This window comes from Tursiops truncatus, chromosome 11 (genome assembly GCF_011762595.2).
Source record: "Tursiops truncatus isolate mTurTru1 chromosome 11, mTurTru1.mat.Y, whole genome shotgun sequence".
Classification (NCBI taxonomy): Eukaryota; Metazoa; Chordata; class Mammalia; order Artiodactyla; family Delphinidae; genus Tursiops; species Tursiops truncatus.
In genome coordinates this window covers 10,856,373-10,877,473 of record NC_047044.1, presented here as the reverse complement: position 1 = coordinate 10,877,473, position 21,101 = coordinate 10,856,373, and the positions used below count along the sequence as shown (strand labels likewise).

Sequence of the window (21,101 nt, the reverse complement as noted above, 5' to 3'; positions counted from 1 at the left end):
GGCTGGGGAGTAAAAGAAAGAGAGCAGTTAGGGGAGCAACGGGAAGGATGGAATGGCCACCACCTGGGATGTTCTCTCCATTTTTTTTTCAATTTTAAAGGATTTTCTTAGGTCACTATTTTTATTTATTTATTTTTTTTTTTATTTTTTTTGTTGCAGTACGCGGGCCTCTCACTGTTGTGGCCTCTCCCGTTGCGGAGAACAGGCTCCGGACGCACAGGCTCAGCAGCCATGGCTCACGGGCCCAGCCGCTCCGCAGCACGTGGGATCTTCCTGGACCGGGGCACGAACCTGCGTCCCCTGCATCGGCGGGCGGACTCTCAACCACTGCGCCACCAGGGAAGCCCTCTTAGGTCACTATTGATGATACCCTAAAGTTATATACCATTTTCTCAACATCTCGAACTTCCAAAAATCTCATATATAAACACACATTGCCTCTGAAACATGGAATATCAATAGTTCAATATCATTTTATATTAACAACTGGTAAACATCAATTAAAAATGAAAGCCCCGGGGCTTCCCTGGTGGTGCAGTGGTTGGGAGTCCGCCTGCCGATGCAGGGGACGCGGGTTCGGGCCCTGGTCCGGGAAGATCCCACGTGCCGCGGAGCAGCTGGGCCCGTGAGCCATGGCTGCTGAGCCTGTGCGTCCGGAGCCTGTGCTCCGCAACGGGAGAGGCCACAACAGTGAGAGGCCCGCGTACCGCAAAAAATATATATATAGATATGAAAGCCCCTTTAAAATATCCTCAGAAGGTAGACTGACAATTCACAGGAGTTAACTGTCAGTGGGGTCTGAGATGCACTTAGACATCCTGGGGGAGGGGCAGGCCCCGGTGATACAGTGGCGCTCAAGGGAGAGGCCCAGATTGGAAATGAAAATTTGGGAATCTTCAGGGCATAAGGGAATGGCGGGGTGGCGGGGGAGCAGAGAGGAGGAGGAGGAGAAGTCACCATGAGCTGAGGGAAAAGAAAGTGTGGGCGCCCTGGAATCAAGTAAGGATAACGTGTCAAGGAGGAGGCAGGGAGGCGCCCGGTCACGTGCTGCCAATGGAACAAATGCAACGAGGACTGACCGCCGGATTCTGCAACGTGAGGACTGATGACCCTGACAAGCACTGGTGGAGTTTCGGGGGTGAGGGGCAGGGAGTCAGATCAGAAAGGGCGCCCGAAAGAGGCGTGGAACGGGGGGCCGAAGCGTTTTCAAACGACAGGGATTTGCTGCAAAGGGGAGCAGAGAAATGGCTGTGTGTGTGTGTGTGTGTGTGTGTGTGTGTGTGTGTGTGCAGGCACGAGAGGGATTCGGTACAGGAGCAACGAGAAGCCCTGTACAGTGATGGACGATGCCACCGGAGGAGAGAGGGGACATGGCTGGAGCCTGGCCACCACGAGGACAAAGGGAGTGGGATCTGGGCCGGGAGGACAGCTGACTAGATGGGGCAGGGCTGGTTCGCACGTGGGGATGGGCAGAGCACGGAGCACGTGGGTACACCTGGGAGGGCATCTATGGGGCTTCCCTTCGGAGTGGTTCCGTTTTCTCATTGAAGCAGGGGGCAAAGTGGGTGGGGGGTGAGGAAGGTTTGAGAATAAAGCATAAAACTGTGGCCCAGGAGAGCAGGAGAAGGAGAAGACCAGGGAAATACAGCTGGGCGGCATGAAGGGCCCCGCTACTGGGCTCCAAGTGGACCAGCCCAGGGCCCACCGGCCTTGGGAAGCCGGCCCCCACCCTCTCCTCTCCTGGGCCACTTTCTGGGTCAGGCTGCCACTTAACCAGTCGTGCGCTCCTTCAGGCTTATCCTGTTCCAGTGCGATAGGCCTCTCGTACAGCTCCCCTTCCAGACCAGACACCGCGTGTCTCTGACTCATCTCCTCGTCCAGCGCCCGGTACCCAGAGCACAGCCTGGCCCCGCGCGGGAGGAATCGTTCACATATCTCTGAAAGTGCCTCCTCTGTCCTCATCCCTCTGGGGAAGGGGTTGGCTTCCCCCAGTGGAGGCTTTGGGGCACTCACCCCCTGGGTCCTCAGCCCCACGGAGCACCCACCCCCAGCGGGGTGATTCACTCTAGGAGTGTAATCAGGAGAAATCAGACTCTGAGAAGAAAGACAATTGGCAGGTGAGTTCCTGGCCCTCCAGCCTGACTCTCTATGGTTTCCCCTTAAGACTAATTATCCCGCAGCCTAAGGAGGCCTCGGCAGCCCCGTGTTATCTGGGGCGCCGGCTTCCTGCCGGCGGTGAAGTGCACACGGCTTCCACTCCCGGCCTGCGTTGCTCGGCTCTGAACAGAATCACATCCATCCGGCATCACGGCAGGTGGGTCCTCATCAGACACAGGCTTCCTAACAGCTTCAACCCGGGGGTTCCAGAATACCCCCCACCTCGCCCCCCTCTAGAGCTGGGCCGAGGCTGAGCTCCCCAGTGGCTGCTCCAAAGTGGGTCCCCATTCCTTTCAGTGGACCTGAAATTCCACCAGGAGATGCAGTCAGTAAGAAAATGATCTAACTTTTGCAGAGTGCTTAATGGGAGGTCTCTGATCACTTGGGCAAGGTGGGCTGTCCCTGCTAGGGTTCACCGGGGCACCCTCTGCTGTCTCTGTCCTAGCACATGCCAAGCATTATGGTGAGAACAGAACTATCTCTACAGCCTGGCACAGAGCTGGCATATAGGAGGTCCTCAGTACTGAATGAATGAATAGGATGGACGAATGGACCCAGAGCATGGGCCAGTTGCTCCTGGGGTTCCAGGGGACTGACTGAGGGCTGTGATACCAGAGAGGGAGGGGCCAAAATTCAGGACATGGGAGATGCCTGAGCTACCTGCTCTGGGCATTCTTGCCCTCCCCCCACCTGCACCCACATTCCCTCTGGGTTGAATTCCACATGTGCCCATGCTGGGGTATAAGGCCATCTACGTGCATGGACACCCCCCTGGACACCTGAGTTCTGTGCCCCCCTCCCCTTCGTTCCCACTCATGCTGGGCCCTGGAGACCCCGAGATGATAGAGCTATGGTCCCCACCCTAGAAGAGCTCCCAGATCGGCCTCCAGTGAGCAGACGCACTCATTGGTGCCAAGCACCACCAGCACCACTGGGCCTCCTCCAGCTGAGCCTGGTGGCTCCAAGCCCCAGGGGCAACCCAGGAGGGCTGCAGGCAAGGGGAGGCAATGTTTACACCCCTTCAGCTTGTCACTTTACAAGAACTGGGCACTGGGAGAGCACTCCTTCCGCAGCTGCTGGGAACTGTGGCCACTAGGCCCCAGCAAGGAACTTGCACTCCCATCTCATGGGACAGGAACGGAGACTCAGAGAGAAGTGCATGTCCAAGGTTGCACAGTGGTTTCTAGGCATTGCTGAGCCTGGAATCCTGATCTGTCCTGCTGTGCCCCCTCGACCACCCCAAGTCCTCCCCAGGTACCTCTCCCAAGGGCCCCGCAGTTACCTAGGAGATACCAGAGCAGGACCCCCACTGAAGCCAACACAACCAGGGCCAGCCAGAGGGGAGCCAGGCGGAGGTAGTCGCGGACTTTTCTCTTGGAGTCCTCGGGGGCCTTAAACATCCCCTCCGGCTCTGCCTCTTCTCCATCACCTCCATCGCCCTGCCCGCCAGCCGCTTGGGGGGCCTCGGCCATGGACATCCTGGCAAGGAAACAGACCAGGGTTGGAAAAAGCCTGACATTTGCAAGGGAGTCTTTACTGAACACCAACCTTGCGCAGAAGTAAGACGGCACCCCTGCCTTTTGGGGGAGGAGGAGAACAACGCCAGCTAGCAGTAATTGAAAGTGAGCACTGAGCCAGCTCACAGAGGGGCGAAGCACGTCTCAGAGCAACTCACCCGGGTGACCAGCTGGACCTGGTCTGGCTCCAGAATCCCTACCTTTGCATCTGCGGTCAGAGGAGAGATGGAGGTTTCACTGCCTGAACCCCACCCCCCAAGGTACCCGCAGATGGAACTGGGGTGCATACACGGAGTACAAGTTTCTGTAAACCAGCTCCTCTTGCCCTCAGCTTCCCTCCCATTCGGGGGATGTTTTTTCCTTCCTCCTGTTTCTCAATAGCAAAGCTTCCACAACATCGATTCAATCCATTCACTTCACCCTCCCCCAGAAGCCCTGAGCCGGCTCTGTGCCGAGCCAGGGACTGCCTTCCAAGGAGCGCCACCCCTCTTTTCTCCCCACTGCCCCAAAGTCTCTTAGGGGCAGAGGAAGGAGAAGGAGACAAAAACTAATATTCATTTAGTGTTTGTGCAAGACATTTTACGGAGATCACCCCATTTAATCCTCTGGTCACCAGGATGTGGGGACCATGGTCCCCATGCTCTTCCTCAGCCCACTCTGTGTAGACACTTTACATATATTATCTTGCTTAACCTCCAAAAGCCTTTCAAGGTTCTGCACCCATAGGACAGATGAGGAAACTAAGACCCAGAATGTTTTAGCAATAACTCAGTCCAGGGGTTTCCTAGCCTCATTTTCCCAATGTGATTTGAATGTCTGGCATTGACAACCAGCCCATTTTGCAGATGGAAAAACTGAAGCCTAGAGAGGCTAAGCCACTCGCCAAAGATCACACAGCAGGTAAGTGGGGGTCGAGCCCAGGTGTCTGACTCTCTGCTCTTTCCACTACTCTGGGCTACTTCCTGTAAATGAGCTGTTAATTAACAAATCAAGATGAAATAATACCTGAATGCCACCCTGGTCAGTGCCCCAGACCTGTGGCTGTGTCTCTAGACCCCCAGGCAAACTTCTGAGTGCTATTTGCCTTCTCTGGCAGGTTTTCCCACAGTCCAGAGAAGGTCCTTCACTTGCCCACCCACCAGCAGAGCAAGTAGGAAATGAGCCTCCTCTTACCACATCCCAAAAGGCCACTGCGGCTTTAAAATACGTCCCCAGGTGTGCGTGGGTGGGTGGGCAGAGTGTCCTTTGCTTTGGGTCTTGGATTTTCACACAGAGGGATTCTGAAAACAGGGATCTTTTGTGATGCTCAAAGGTTCTCAGTCAAGGATCTCTGGCTCCAGCCACAGGGGTCTCCTGAGTGGTCCCCATGGATGCAAGGAAGGGAGGTGACCGCAGGTGGTTCTCACCTGGGCATGGGACTCCCCCCCACCCCAACCAGAGGACATCTGGACATCTGTATCAGGCCCTGCTGGCTTTCACGGGGCCAGGGCCACGGATGGGAAAGGTCCTGCGTTGGGTGGGGCAGCCCCTCCAGCCCCGCCCACTGCCCGGAGTGTCCAGGGCACCCCTGGTGAAACTGGCTGTCTCCCGTGAGCTGAGTGGGTGGCTAGAGCCGGGAGAGCCCAGTGATGGGCCGGCTTCTGCCCTCTCTCAACCCCAGGTCCACTCCCGCTGCCAGAGAGGCACATCCCCATTTTACTCCGAGTCTGGATCACCAAGGAGATATTGGGGACCCGGGGAGCACAGAGGTGATCACAGCTGACATTTATTTGAATTGTTTCCCGTGCTTTGTACGCACTGTCTCATGTAAGCCTTCCACAGACCTGGGGGGGGGGCGGTGATAGGTTCTCTCATTATCCCCATTTTACAGATGAGAAAGTTGAGGCACAGAGAGATTGAGCAACTTGGCCGAGATCCCACAGTTGGTTAGCGGCAGAGCCAGGCTGCAAACGCAAGCGGTTTGTCTCCAGAATAACACCTTGACCACTCTGCTCTACTGCCTCACAGGGTACGAGGGGAAACTGAGGCTCAGAGAAGGTCATAGGTCCATTAGAGGAGGCCCTTAGGGGAGCAGCCCCAGGTAGGATGCTCAGTACGCCTCACCCTTCCTCTCCCCATTCCCCAAGCCAGGCTTTCACCCCATGGATTTTGCCTCCCTCATAAATGGCTCTCACATCCATCTGGGAGAACTTTGAGTATCACAGAAGATCCCATTTTGAGAAAACCCAAAATTAGACACAGCCCAAATTGGTGTGGGGGGCCATATACCTGGGGTTCCCATTGCCTCCCACCTGGACTCCTGGGGCAGCCTCCCAACTGCTTTCCTGCCTCCCAGCTCCTCCTCCAGCCCCTCCTCCACATTGTCAGGAGAGAGCTCTCCCTGCCCACCTCCAGCCATTCACCTGCTCAGAATCCCCTCAAGGTTCCCAGCCACCTCCAAACCCCTCACCGTGGCACCCAAGACCCTCCGTGGCCAGGCTGCTGCCCTCGTCCCTGGAGCCCTACCTTCCGTCACGCACGTCACCCTGCAGGTCCACAAGATGCTCCTTTGTACAGACACGCCCTCTGCCTAAAGGATGGTAGGACCCTTAAAGGCCAGCTCCAAGGCCACCTGCCCAGCGATGGGCTCTGGGCCCTGGAGAGTAAGCCACCTCCTCCCCTAGGCAGCCCTTGGTCAGATCAACAATCTGACTGGCTTTTGACTTCGTTTCTCTCCCCCACAAAAAAGGCGGGCCTGTGTCTCATTCACCTCTGGATCCCCATGGAACCCAGCACAGGGCCTGCCACCTGAACAAATCCTCCGGGAAAGGGTGGATGAGTAGAAAGCAACCTTTAAAAGCTGAATTAAAATTGAAAAAAATACAATTAGAAAAAATAAAAAAGAAAGAATGGGTGAGTAGAGCCCCCAGGGCTCCAGACTCCCGGTGCAGTGCTCTCTCCTACATCTGACTGCCTTAGGGGCAAGGCATGGAAGACGGCGCTGGTCTCTGGGGCCCTAGATTCCGTCACCAGACCCCTCCATATTTATTGAGCATCTGCTTGGGGCCAGGCTCTGTGCTGGGCACGGGCGTCACACTGGTGAATATAAGAGACCTCATTCCCATCCTCTTGGGGCTGACAGCCCAGCAGGAAGTGGACAGTTGTGACAACTGACAGTTGTGAAGATGACCCCAAGCTCCTGTCTTTTATTCTTATTATATAATGGTTCCCCCATTGTTTTGAGCATCTAGTCACCAGAAAAGTCTGTGCCTCTACCTTCCAACTAACCCCAGAACCCAACCTCTTCTTGACACCTCAGTGGCTCCAGGTCGCCGTGACTCCTACACTAGCCAGTTGTCCGGCCACCCTCACTAGCCAATTCCCACATGACCACCAGAGGGGTCTTCACCACGCGCCCTGCTCACAAGCCCCGCCCAGAACAGAGCCCAAAGCCCTCGTCACAGCCCACCAGGGACTCCGTGATATGGCGCTTGTGCGCCTTTCTGTCCTCTCCCTCCTTCTGCGGTAGCCACACCCAGCTCCTGACCTTCAACAGATGGAGTACAGGTCACCTCAGGGCCTTGGCACTTGCTGTTCCCTCTGCCAGAAATGCTTTTCCTTCAGTCTTGCCTCATGACCTGCTCCTTTACCTCCTTCAAGTCTTTGCTCAAATGTTACCTCTTCAGTGAGACCTGCCCTGACCACTGCCCTCTCTCTGCTACATTTTTCTTTATCGCTCTTTTCAAGACTAACGTGGCAGGATATGCTTCCGGGTCCTTGGTCTGTGTCCTCCCAGGCTGGAAGCTGCACCAGAGCAGGGGCTTTACTCTGTGTGCCCTGCGTGCCCTGCACTGAGAGCAGAGAGCGCTTCCTTCCTGCTGGGCCAGGGTGCTGGGTGCACGTGTGGCCTGGCCAACTTCTTCTGCCTCCTTCTCCCCTTTCCCGCTCTTCCCTTGATGCGCCCCAGCGACATTGGACTTCTCGGCAATCGATTCTAAAAATGAAGATGGTAGAAACCTTTAACAGATCTAGGGTTCTTAGCCTGCGCTGGGTGAAGAGCATCACACGATTGTTTCTTGAACCCTGAAAGTTCTTGCTTTCCACCTGCTTTCTTCCTTCTGCCTCGGCTGCCCACCTCCTGACCTGGCCCCTTCACACCTCAGCTCAGCTCTCACCTCCTCCTGGCAGCCCTCCCAGAGTGCCTCTGGCTGCTCCTCTGAAGCATCCTGGGCCACCCCCATCAATGCACAGCTCATCTTGGGGGTATTCTTTCTGTCCCCCGTGTCCCCCTGAAGGTGAGTGCCTGGAGGGAGGGACTGGGTGTACCCCCAATTTCCACAGGGGCCTGAGGCTTCTCGCCTGATCCAAGAACCTGGACCCCAGCCTGGCACGTGCTCCTCAGCCCCTCCTGCCCTTCTGACCATTGGCGGGTCCTCGGTCTGCCTACAGGAGGCTGAGCTCACGGGGGCAGAGCCGTTCCTCCTCCCGCGTGCCAGCCTGTGCTGGCTGTCGCCACAGCTGAATTCCATTTCAACCTCCAGCAGCCTTGCTGTCTCTGCTTAATGGCTGGGGAAACTGAGGTACAGAGAGAGAAAAGGACGTACTCGAGGTCACTCAGCCAGGGTAAGGCAGAGCAGAGTGAGGTAGGGCTGGGATTCTTATCTAGGACCTACCAGGGAGGCCATTCGGGCCTAGAGTCAAGCCCTACCATGAGCTGCTTTGACTCTGAGTCCCCAGGCGTGGGGGGAATGGGTGAAAGTCCCTTCCATACACAAACTCATAAACTCACACACAGATGTACACAGATGAAAACACGCTGAAGTACACGCGCAGCTATCTGTGACATACAAACTGCTAGATGCATGCTTGCACACACACACACACGCACACGCACACACACACACACGCACACACGGCCACATTCAACTCTGAGCCTGCCCCCTGTATAGTGCAGTGTCGGGGGGCTCTGGGCCTGTCTCCCATACCGGAAAGCCCAGGTGGGGTACCTGCGTACGAAGGGGGCAGCTTGTCCAGTCCAGAATCAGGGTGGGGTGCTCAGACTGGCAGACCAGGCCTCTCCCCTGCCCCGTCCCTGCCCCAGACTCCACCAGCTCCAGCTGAGCCCCAGGCGTCCCAGCCCCCGGAACCTGCAGCCCCTCCACTGCCCCGAGCCTGTCCATACACCTGGCCTCCGACCCCAGCTCTGTGGACCCCTCGCCTTCTGCTCGCTGGGTCACTCTCTGGCCCGTGAGGCCCAGCAGACCAGGCCTCGGAGCAGGGCAGTTGGCTTAAGCCCCAGGGAGCCAGGCCTGGCTCTCCGGGTAGACGCTGTCACCGGGTCATTCATAGATCCTGGTCCCCTGGCCTGGAGGTCCCCGCTTACCTTTGGGAGTGGCAGGTGGGTGCCGGGCCTGCTGCACGCAGACCTCAGAGCCTCTGTTTGTCCAGACCAAGGTCTCCCCACCCCCTACCCAGCCAGCCTGGGCTGGATCAATGGCCCACAGCCATGGCCGGGGTGTCTGGCCCTTGTCCCCTGTGGCCTGTGGCCCCAGGCTCCACGGGCCTCCTGTTGGGCTGGGGACAGCACTGTGACTGAGCACGTAAACAGGCCAACAGGCCGGAGGCAGGAGGCAGGCAGTGCCCCGCCCCGCCTCGCCCCGCCCCGTGGGCACCCTGGAGGCTGGCGGGCAGGTGCAGGAGATCTGAGCTCTCCCCCGAGGCCTGTTGCCTGGTGACATTCCTGCCTGGTTACAGCTCCTGGTCCCCTAGAGCATGAGGTGGGGTGACCAAAGACTGGGGGCTGTGCGGGGGCCCGTGCAGGGTGGGCAGGGGCTCACGCGGGTCTCCTTACCTGGACAGGTGAGACCAGAGGAGCCGGTGGCTCTGAGAGAGACAAGCAGGCTGGGCTCCTGTGCTCTGGGGACGGGAGGGGAGAAAAATGGAGTTGGGGTGGCGTTCGTGCTATTTTCTGTTTAGCTGGAAATTAGTTGAATTTCTACCTGATTCTGGAGAGCTGTGCTGTCCATTTTGGTGGCCTCTGGCCACATGCAGCTCTTGAGCCCCTGGGATGCGGCCAGTCTGAACTGAGACGTGCCACACGGGCAAGATATATACCAGGTTTCGAAGACTGAGTACAAAGCATGTAATATAAGCTCAAGGAGCATTTTTTATGTTGATCACGTGTTGAAATGATAACACGTTAGCTGTATAGGGTTAATAAAATATATTATTGAAATTCATTTCATCGGCTTATTTTTACGTTTTTTAATGTGACTACAAGAACATTGGATACTTCAATAAAGTTTTTAAAAATATCACATTTGACCAAAACAGAACACTGGGATCACAAGTGTGGTATTGAACGGAGCTGCAGCAGAGGTGGTGGATTTAGACATGACCGTGCTCCAAAGCACGTGTTGAGAACCAGGGTTTTCTGGGTGTGTACAGACTGATGGCCACCTCCAGGCAGGGGAATGGCTGGGCTCAGGCTCAGGCAGGGGGCACACTGAGGGGCTGGGTGGGGAACACCTTAGAGACTCTGGGGGGGGAACACCTTCCCTCTCTTCTCCTACCCCTCAGCCCTGCCCAGGGCCTAACCCTGACCTGAGATCACGGACCCCAGCCTTGCCCCCGCCCTGGACAATTTTCCCTACTCCCTCCAGTCTCCCCTCCTCTCAGGCCCTGGCCCCGCCCCCCTGCAAACGTTCTAAGGGACGGGTGCTTAGGATGGGAGCAGGTAGAGACACCCACAAGTCTTGCCTCTGTCCCCCTCCAAAGCGACCCAGGCCCCCGGCCCAGGCAGGCTGGTAGCTGGACAGTCTTTGAAAAGCAGAAGGTCTTGTGCAATCACGTCCTCTGTACTTACCTGCCGCCAAGCCATCGATTGGCCACAGCCTGGGGGGGAGGGCTGCCGTGGGGGGGCAGCAAAGGGTTAAGGGAGGCATCTGAAAGCAGGGGCAAGGGTGCCAACTCCCCAGTTGCTCAGAGAGCCGTGGGTGGAGACTGCCAATGAGACAGGCTGCCCTCTGTCAATGGGGCAACCATATGGCCTGGAGACTCTTGTCCCTGAGGCAGCGGGACACGGTCACAAACAGGGGATGAAGGCCTTTCTTCTCCCTGGGAATCTGCATTTCACACTAACACTGGGTCCTCTTGGTCTGCAGGGACAGAGGAACCACCTGGAGGCCTGGCCGGTGAGGCTTGGAGGCCACGGGGCACAGCAGGCTGACCCAGCAGGACAGGGAGAGAGACAGGCTTAAGCATGTGCACCACACTCGGGCGACAAGGGTCCAGCTGGGGGCTGGAGAGCAGAGGACCTGGCCCGAATCTCAGTTCTTCTACCTGCTGTGACCTGGCAAGACACATCACCTCCCCAAGCTGCCGTCTTGTCACCTGTGGAACGGGGATGATAAAGCTGGGCTGTGGAAGGCATCAAGATGGAACTGGGTGTGAACGGCCGACGCTGTGCGTGGCATGCGGGAGGCCCTTAAAAAACCTTGGCTGCCTTTCTTTCAGTCCAGGTTTAGGGTAGAGTCAGGGGCAGCTACACCCTCCCTCACCCTCCAGGTCCTGGCTGATGCTGTGACGAGGGCTCACTGTGGGCCAGGCACTGTGCCCAGCACTTTTTGCATTATATCATTTACTTCTCACAACCATCCTTCTGTCGATACCATTTTTAGCCCCAATTTGCAGAAACTGAGGAGGCCCTGGTGAAATGTGAACTCACGACTCCTGGTTTATTAATCACGCAAATGTATTAAGCACTTACAAAGTGTCAGGCTGTGCTGGGTACTGGGGACAGGGACATGAATGAGACACGCCTGACATCTGCTCAACAGAGCTGGACGTTATGCAAAAGTCCTCGGTTGGAAAAGAAGACAGCTGGACATTAGCATCCCCCTTCATAAGACATTCTGAAGATGAGTTGACACTCCAAGAGGGAGGCCAGGGGGTGGCAAGCCACTACCCTGACCTCAGCCCTGGGTGCCTCCCAGAGGGATGGGCGTTGCCTGCCTTCCTGGTAGTCCAGAGAAGATGCTTGTGATGTGTTGACCTCCCCCCCCCAATTCATATATGGAAGCCCCAGTACCTCTGGATATGACCTTATTTAAAAATAGGGTTGTCACAGATGTAATTAGTTAAGATGAGGTCACACTGGAGAAGAGTGGGTCCCTAATGCAATATGATTCATGCCCTTATGAAAAGGGGAAATTTGGAGACAGACACACACACACAGAGAATTCCACGTGAACATGAGGGCAGAGATCAGGATGATGTTTCTACTGGCCAAGGCGAGCCAAAGATCGCTAGCAAACTAGCAGAAAGCAGGGAAGAGCCGTGGAGTGGATTCTTCCTCACAGCCCCCAGAAAGAACCAACCCTGCGAACTGCCCTGAACTTGGACTTCTCATCTGCAGAACCGTGAGACTTTACATTGCCAGTGTTTAAGCTGCTCAGTTTGGGGAACTTCCTGGCGGTCCAGTGGTTAGGATTCCGTGCTTCCATTGCAGGGGGCATGGGTTCGATACCTGGTTGGGGAACTAAGATCCCGCAGGCCACGAGGCCAAAAAAGCTGCCTGGTTTGGGTATTTTGTTACACAGCCCAGGCAAACTAACACAAGGAGCTGGGCAAACACCACGGCAACTCTGTGCTGCGTGAACACACCAAGTGCTCACAGCTGGCCACCAAAGAGGCTGAGGAGACAAATATCTGAATTTTTAGCGCTGTCTTGAGCTCAGTCATGGTGGAGGATGCTGGGGAAGCTGACCTCGTCTGAACTCAGGAAAGCCCCGCAGAGAGAACTCCAACAGCCCAGATGCAGCTCGTGTCACAGCGTGTCTCTGAAATGATCTCCCCCTGCTCTCTCCACCCCTAGACTGTGAGGCCCGTGAAGACAAAGAGTTTGTCTGTCTGGTCCCCTGCTGGATCCCAGCCTAGAACACTGCCTAGCACACAGGACAAACAAACATTTGTTGAGTGAACAAATAACAGTTCCTGTCTACTCCATTGATAACACAGTATTTTGAGCTCTGGGCCCCCAGTTGGACCCTTCACAGTGATGCCTCAGGTGCAGGCTTGGGAGTGGGACTATGCATCTCCACTCAGCAGAAGAAGAGACCAAAGTTCTGAGAGGAGAGGTTGGCTTGCCCCAGGATGCACCGCCCAGGGCGGGTGGAGCTGGTCTTTTTGATGGGAAGTGTATCGGTTTCCTAGGCTGCCGTAACAAATGACCATAAACTGGGTGGTCTAAAACAAAAGGAATCTCTTCTCTCACCATTCAGGAGGGGAGGCCAAAATCAAATGTCTGTCCATTCTCTCTCCGAAGGAAGAAAGAATCCTCCCTTGCCTCTTCCTAGCTTCTGGTTGTTGCCAGCAATCCTTGGCGTTTCTTGGTTTGGAAAAGCATCCTTCCAATCTCTGCCTTTATTGTCATGTGGCCGCTTTCCTGTGTGTCTGTGTCTCTGGGTCCAAATTTCCCTCTTCAGATATGGACGCCAGTCATAGAGGATTTAGGGCCCCCTCTAATGCAGGATGACCGCATCTTCACTGGCTTACATCTGCAAAGACCGTGTGTCCAAACAAGGTCATGTTCACGGGTTCCCAGTGGACGTGGGTTCTGGGGACACTGTTCAATCCAGCACAGGGGTGAGGGTACTGTTCCAGGGGGATCAGGCTGGGGGACAGCGGGAGAGCTCCCCTTCTGGTCCAGCCCTGGAGAAGGTTCTCAGCCAGCTGAGACTCCTCTGACACCCTCTGAGGAAGCACAGGGCTCACAGCCCTGGGGCTGCGGTGAGGGGTGAGGGGCGGGCTCGGGGTGCCCCTGCCAGACGCCGTCTAGACAGCGTCTGGGAAAACGAAGCTCTTCTAGGCCCCGAGGCGGAGTAGTTGTTTCCTAGGACTGTCCTAACACGGTACCACCAACGGGGTGGCTGAAAACAACAGAAATTCATTCTCTCACGGTGCTGGAGGCTACAAGTCCATCAAGGTGCTGGCAGGAGCACGCTCTCTCCCAAGGCTCTAAGGGAGGACCCTTCCTGCCTCTTCCAGCTGTGGTGGCTGCTGGCCTCCTTGCTGTTGCTTTGGGTTGTGGCCACGTAACTTCAACCTCTGCCTCCTTTACTGCATGGGTTTCTCCCTGTGTGTCTTTCTCAGTGTCTCTTCTCTTCCTGCAAGGACACCGGTCATATGGGATCAGGGCACATGCTAGTGACCTCATCTAGTCACAAAGATGCTTATATCCAAATAAGGTCACATCCAGAGCTACTGGGGCTTGGGGTTCCCACATATCTTTTGGGGGACACAGTTCAGCCTGTTACAGACAGGATGAGAGGGTGGGAGTCAGCTGCTTAGTGACAATGCTGTGGGCTGCTCTTCCAAAGGTCCGAGTCACCTGAGTCCTCAAGTCACTTCCGAAGCCTATTCTCTCTCTACACCTGAGCTCCTACCCTCCTCGCCCTTCTCCTACACAGACACAGGGGCGACCTCTGGAGACTCCGTGTGGCTGGGAGGAAAGGAAACCCCATGAGCTGCACCCACCTTTCCCATTGCCTTCACCAAGCCTTCAGAGGCCGTCCTGGCAGGTCCCTCCAGGGACACTCTGTCACTTCTGTCCACTCGCTTCCTCCTTCCACCTACGCGGTGCCGGCCTGTGTGGACCCCAAGGCCATGGAACCAAGCAAGTCTCAGTGTCTGCCCTTGAGGGATGCAGCCCAGCCCGGGGGACGCAGACAGTGGGACACACGGCAGACACTCTGTCATCACAGCAGCAGACGGAGGACAGGGTCCTCGGTAGACTTAGCTGCCCTTCAGAGGGAGCTCCTTAGTGCTTCGAGAAGGGAAAATCCATCAGGATGGGCTACCATCGATCCAAATGGGAGACCTCTCAGGAGTCCCCGCCTCGGTGGCCTGAGTTCCCTCACCTGCAGAAGGAGTCAAGGTCCTAAGGGCCTCCGGGACCCTTACAGAGGCTAAGACTCTGTGCCTTTATGCTACTGCTAACCAGACACAGGGCTGGCCTCGTCCCCTAATAAGAAAAATGGTCCCATTTACCCCATTTTACGGGTGAGAAAGTGGGGCTCAGAAAGCGATTGTCATTTGCTCTTGGTCACACAGCCAGGACCCCCCGCCTTCAGAACCCTCTGACGTCATTCCCTCTGGGTGTGTGTCCCTCCCTCCTTGCCACCCCTCCCCTCCTGGCCCTCCCAGCCCTCCTGGGCCCTGGCGTCTGGCCTCTGTCTGCTGGGGGAGAACTCACAGGCCCCTGGCCTGCCCTCTCGCTGCTTTCCCAGCGGGCAGTCAGGGAGGTGGCTTCTGATCAGGGGTTTGAGGTTTGAGAGGCGCTGCCTCAAGCCAGGCCGCTGGGGACCCAGAATGGAAACTCTTCATGTGTCATTCAGCCTGGCCTCCTCCACCGTGGGGTCCCTGCGGGAGGGGTTCCAGGCAGGGGGTTGTGGGGAATTACCCAAGGTCATGTGGCAAGGCTGCGGCAGGGGTGGGGCTGGAACCCAAATCACCAGGTTCCCAGTCGTGTGCTCCTTCCTGCATTCTGTCCAAAACTAAATGTTTAAAAATAAAGTCGAAGGGCTGTATCATTACTGAACATGCATGTCCTTAGGTGGAGAATTAACAAAAAGTTCCAAGGCACACAGAATTCCAATTATATATATATATTATATATATATATAATATATATATATTCTCTATATATTTCTATGTATATATTTTTCTGTGTATATATATATATATATATATATATATTTTTTTTTTTTTTTTTTGCCTCAAATTTTGTTGCAGCCGGAGCTCCTCCCTACAAGCAGTTGAGTTTGAGGGTCCGGAACTTGCTCTCCAAGGAGCCCCTTTCCTGCTGCCCTTCAGAGGCAGCCCCAGCACTGGCTCCGGCCTTGGGTGGTGCCTCTCTTCTCCTGATACTCCGTGTCATCAGGGCAGCCGTTCGTGCTGGTGGGGCTGTGTGAGGGCCTAATGCCTGTGGGCTCTGTCCTTTTAGCCATCCACGTTGGTTTCTGATTTCTATGCAAGTCCAAGTTCTTGGAACCTCTATGTAACTGCCCCTCCCTCCCTACCTTTCTTCTTGCCTCCCTCCCCTCACCCCTTCACAGTCCACACGTTCACTCAATGAACATCCTGTGGCAGGCGCTGGGATGCGTGATGGATGGGACTTTGAGGGTCAGGGCCGGCAAAGGCTCACAGAGCGGCTCAGAGCACAGGGGCGGGAGGATGGGGCACCCAGCCCAGTCGAGGTCAGGGGGAAGAGACCTTTTGCAATGACTCCCAGAGGATGGCTTTCCTTTCTTCCTCCTACGCAGACACATTTTGCTTAGCCTGCTTGTGTTGCAAATTTTTTTTTAAAGTTAGTTACCGATATTTAAAAATCAGGACACTACACACAAAAAGCTGAATTTCCAGCTTCCCTTAAATGTTTCGAAGATCTGGTCGACCTCCCAACATGGCAGCCATCAGCGATGGCTGCCCTGAGCGATTTCAGTATGACACAGACCCCACCACTCTCAACTGTCTCCACCGTATGGGTTAAAAACACAGGTACTGAGGTCAGCAGCCTGGGTTCAAGTCCTGACTCTGACTCTTATTATAAGACACATGACCTTGAGTTACAAGTTATTGGACCTTCTTGTGCCTCTGCTTCCTCATACATAAAATGAGACAATAACCATAAGTGGCGTGAAAATTGAAAGAGATAACTTACGTGGAAATCTTAGAACAGTGCCTGTACCTACTACGTGTTCACTGCACTTTGCTGGCATCATCTTCTATACTGTCGCTATTGTCTGCCCCCCTCTCCTTCTCACATCAGCGTCAGCATCTGAGTTGGGATCCTAGCGGTAATGGGTTTCATTGTTAGTTTCATATTTGCATAAATCACAAGCAACAGACTTCACTCGCTGACTTAGCTCCTGGCTGGTTGCTCTGACTGCTGCATCGGGCACTCTCCTGCACCTACTTTTACAAGAGTCACTGGACCCTTTGCCAGGGGCACCCTCTCAAACACTGGGGTTGACCAACACCAAGCCCTGACCCGAGCAATCCCAACTCCCTCCAATCCAAATGTCTACTTTGAACAATGCCGTGCACACAGGAGGAGCTCAATGAGTTTATCAGAATGAATGAGGCATGGGTTGCCTGCTGCAGAGGGGGCTACCAATCATGTCACATGAGGTTTATCTAATTAGTAACTCCCCCAGGCATTTAAAATGTACGTGGGGATCAGGGCGGAAAATTGCAATGGCAGATTTTCTGGGTCATCTTAGCCGAGTGAGTGGGGACCCCATCCCAATCCTTCCGGAGGCCACAGAACAGACTGGTTCAGCCAGAAGGAAGCTTCAAGGTAAGACAGCTTCCCCTCGCCCACACCTTTCACCCCAATTTACAGACGAAGAGACTGAGCCTCAAAGGGGACAAGTGGCTCAGAGTTGGAACAAGTGGGACAGCCTGAGTGCCCTTGGCCCTGGTCTAGACTGGTGGCAGCTCACGCGAATGGATTTGAGAGGCAGGCGGAAGACGCAGTAGCTTTCTTTCCGCCTTTCTCACACTTCCTGGAATCCCCCTGTCAGAGATTCATCCCCTTGGGCATTTGAGTACCCATAGGGAGGGTCACACTTTAAACCATTATCCCCTGAGACCTACGCAGGTGCTTGGGGGGAGATAGACACTGCAGTGGCATCCAGCTCAGCCCCGCCCCAAACAGCATCACCAAGGCAGCAGAGAACATCTGAGAGGCCGCCCAGCAAGCCAGCTGCCTCCACACCTGCGGCCCTTGGGTTTCCCCTGGTCACAGCCCTGTCCGTGTCCCATCTGCCCTGAAGCCAGCTCGTCTCTTCTAAGTACTTTATAGCCACTCACTTCTTTAATCCTCACAACAGTCCTGGTACTCCTCCCTTTTTACAGATGAGAAAACTGAGGCACAGAGAAGTTTAGGCACTTGTCCAAGGTCACAGCTGGTAGGTGGCAGAAACAGGATTTAATCCAGGCCACTAGGTCTAGAGTTAGTGCTTTAACCACCACCCCAGTTGTCCCAAAGGGGCTGCAGGGGCCTCAGGGCAGGCTGGACGGTGTTTCTTCCACTGCTGCATCCCTGGCAACTGGCACCATGCTCTGCACATAATAAGCTCTCAGTAAACGCACAGTGAGTGAATGAATGAATCTCAGAACAATTCCTCCCTCTTCCAAGAGCCAACCTCGGCCAACTTCAGAAATCCCCCCTTATCTGAGGTTTCAGTTACCTGCGGTCAACCTCAGTCCGAAAACATGAAATACCAGAAATAAACAATTCCTAAATTTCAAATTGTGCTCTGCCCCACCCAGGCTGTGAATTATTCCTTTGTCCAGCATATCCTGCCTGTTAGTCACTTCATAGCCACCTTGGTTATCAGATGGCCTGTCGTGGTATCTCAGAGCTGTGGTCAAGTAGCCCTTATATTACTTAGTCATGGCCCCAAAACTCAAGACTAGTGACACTGGCAGTTCAGATATTCTCTTACTGTGCCTCATTTATAAATTAAAATCTACCCTAGATATGTAGGTATAGGAGAAAAACATAGTACGTATGGGATTCAGTACTACCCTTGGTTGCAGGCATCCATTAGGGGTCTGGACTGTGCTCCTCTCGGATAAGCAGAGACTACTACTGTGTGTGTATCTGAAACTAGCCGAATGCGGCGGAGCCCCTCTTGCTAAAGCCCCATACGACGTTCCACCCCCCATGCCTGCGTTAGGAGCCTCCAGAGCCTTCCCAGGTCGGGCATTTTCAATAGAGGCTCTGACTGACCGCCTTCCACAGCAGGAGGCTGTGACTGTCAGTTGACTTATCTGTGTCCTCCGTGGTCATGCCCTCCCCCACAGGGCTGGGGACTCTTTGCAGACCAGATAGCACCCAGCCTCCTCTCTGTGGCCAGGGCTTGGCGTGTAGCCAGGTGCACAGAGCAATGGAAGATGATGCATCTCCCGCCAGCTCCTCCCTCCCCTCTGCATCCTGACTTCCTGGAATTGTAGACTGGGTACCTTTTATCCCCACAAGCAACAGTCCCCCCACTCAGCACTTCCGGCCTTGCTTTCTCACAGCTTTGTCCGACACCCTCCCTCCCGGGCGCTGCGATGGGATGTGTGTCATACCTGCGGTGGTGGAAAATGTCTCAGAGCCAGCCAAGGGGATGTCCCGGGGCTGTCTCAGGGGCCAACTCCAGGCTGCTAGTGCTGAGCTCAAGTTTAATCAACAACCCAACCCCCCCCTTCCCTGCCCCCAAAGACAGTGGCCATGAGACAGCAAGATGTAGGGGTGAGACCCCAAGTTTCTAGTCATCCCTCCACCCACACTTACTGTGTGGCCTGGTAGAGGGCGCCATCCTCTCAGGGCTGCCTGTCCGGATCTGTGACGCAGAACCCAGAATTTTGGTCATTCCTGCCTTGCTAGGTCTCTGAGAGATTGTATGAGATCCTTGAACGACCACACTTTACAGCAGTGAAGAGCTTGCCCGTGTGAGTGCTAAAGACTGCCAGGGTTCAAATCCTTGCTCCACTGTGTTCCATCTGTGTGGCCTCGGGCAAGTCATTAACCACTCTGTGCCTTGGTCTTCTCATCTGTAAAATGGGTAAGAAGAGTCCCTCCCTTGTGGCATTGTTGTAAGGATCAAGTGAGTTGATAATACAATGCATTTAGAGCAGAGCCTGATGCCTGCTAAGTGCTCAAACGCCCCTCTTGAAGAGACACTGAAGGATGGAGAACATTCTACTGTGGCCCTCACAGGTCCTCATCCCCATAGCTGTCCCTCCCCCACTGCCTGTTGATAAAATCCAAACTGCCAAACGGTGGCTGCTGATCTGTAAGAACAATTTCTCTCTCTTCCAAGAACCATCCTCAAACAGTTATTTCCAATACAAGCTGAACTCTGGCTGCCCCTTACTACAACCCTGCACAAAATTTTGTCTTCCTTCCCCAAGTTAGAAGCTCCTTCAGAGTCTCCTCACGCCTGGTATTCCCAAATAAAGCTTGTGCTAATGGGACTCTGGCTGATTTTCTTCCAGAACCATTATCATCACCCCTGTATCCCCAGAATCTAGCACAGGATCGGGCCCATAGCACAAAAGATGGTTCGAAAAGAGCGGTCTCAGGAGGAGGCAGTAGAAGGAAGTAATTAACCCTAATTGGAATGAATTAGAGGGCCTCCGACAAGTGGGGATGCTTGAAGGTCTTGAGGGATGTGTAGGAGTCTGGGAGTGGATTGTTTGGATGGCGGGACTGTTTCAAACCCAGGGACCAGCGTGTGCCAAAGCAAATGAGTCAGTTGCGGTCCCTGCTCTCATGCCCACCCCCCGCAGGCCCAGCCTCCTGCTCTTGAAGTGAAATATATGTAGACCCAGCCACAAGCCACATTCCGTGTGGCACCTGAAACCACAGACTATCAGGGCTAGGAGAGCACTTAGAAATCACCCAGTCTGACTACCCCATTCACTGATGGAGCGACTGAGGCATGAAAGCAGATGAGACCTGCCCGAGGTCCCTGTGGCATTGACTATGACATTAAGGAGTTCGGCCAGGGTCCTGAGGGTTTAGGGAGTCACTGGGGGTTTCCCTGGGGATTTAGGCAAGGGTGTGGCATGGCCAGATGTGACCATATCTTGAATCCTGGATCCGCCAACAATCAGCTGCATTTCTTAACTTCCCTGAGCCTCAGTTTCCTAATCTGCAAAATGGGGAGTATAACACCTGCCTCACAAGGTCCCTGTCAGGTGATGAAATGCTGCTTGAAAAGTGTCTGGCCCCGTGTCTGGAACATAAATATTAGCCTTCTTCCCACTTTTAAAATGTGCTTCTTGATGATTTTTGAAATTGTCCTGGTTGTCCCCAATAATTAGGAGGACAGTGGTAAGTTATTCATCCTAGCTATGAACTGGTTCACCGTAATTTGCCTGGTAACTGCAGACATTGAAAGTTGCTTAGAGTGGGAATTGAGAGGTAGGAGGAGAGCAGAGATAGTGGGGGATTGAGGAAGTGAAGGAACAAATACAGCTCAAGAAATTGGAGACCTGAGGGGCTGGAAGGCCCTCCCACCTCTCCTCCCTTTTCTTTTATACCCCAATCTGCCCTGGCTGCCTCCTGCTTCCTGCTCTGCGTCTGACAGCTCTCCAAGGCCCTAGGCTGCCTGGTCCCCAGCTGGTGCCACTCCTCTCTCCTGGAATCTGACCCAGGCAAGCCTGTCTCTCCTTCATTCCTTCCACCCCTGCCAGCTGCTCCCTCCTTGCTCCATCTCCCAAGGCCTATACTCTAATCCACACTGGACATTCACACTGTGGCTTCTAGCCCATCAGTCCATCTGCACTTGGTGTAAGGCGGTCCCTTATGCCACACACTACCAGCTCAGGTCTCCCATCAGACACAGTAAGGACAGCTGGGTTCCCTGGGTGTACTTGCTCATAGGG

The 21,101-nt window shown here is 54.7% G+C and overlaps 1 protein-coding gene across 1 annotated transcript in view; it reads right to left on the bottom strand.

Moving 5' to 3' along the window:
* TMPRSS6 (transmembrane serine protease 6) overlaps positions 1 to 9,468 on the bottom strand; it is a 38,259-nt gene extending 28,791 nt beyond the window's left edge. The window contains exons 1-2 of the mRNA XM_033866127.2: positions 9,037 to 9,468; positions 3,440 to 3,636 (exon numbers count right to left, since the gene is read on the bottom strand). Of these exons, the coding sequence (XP_033722018.1) occupies positions 3,440 to 3,635 (196 nt within the window). The 5' untranslated portion in view covers position 3,636; positions 9,037 to 9,468. The remainder of the gene's footprint in view (positions 1 to 3,439; positions 3,637 to 9,036) is intronic.
* Positions 9,469 to 21,101: the final 11,633 nt, after the last annotated feature.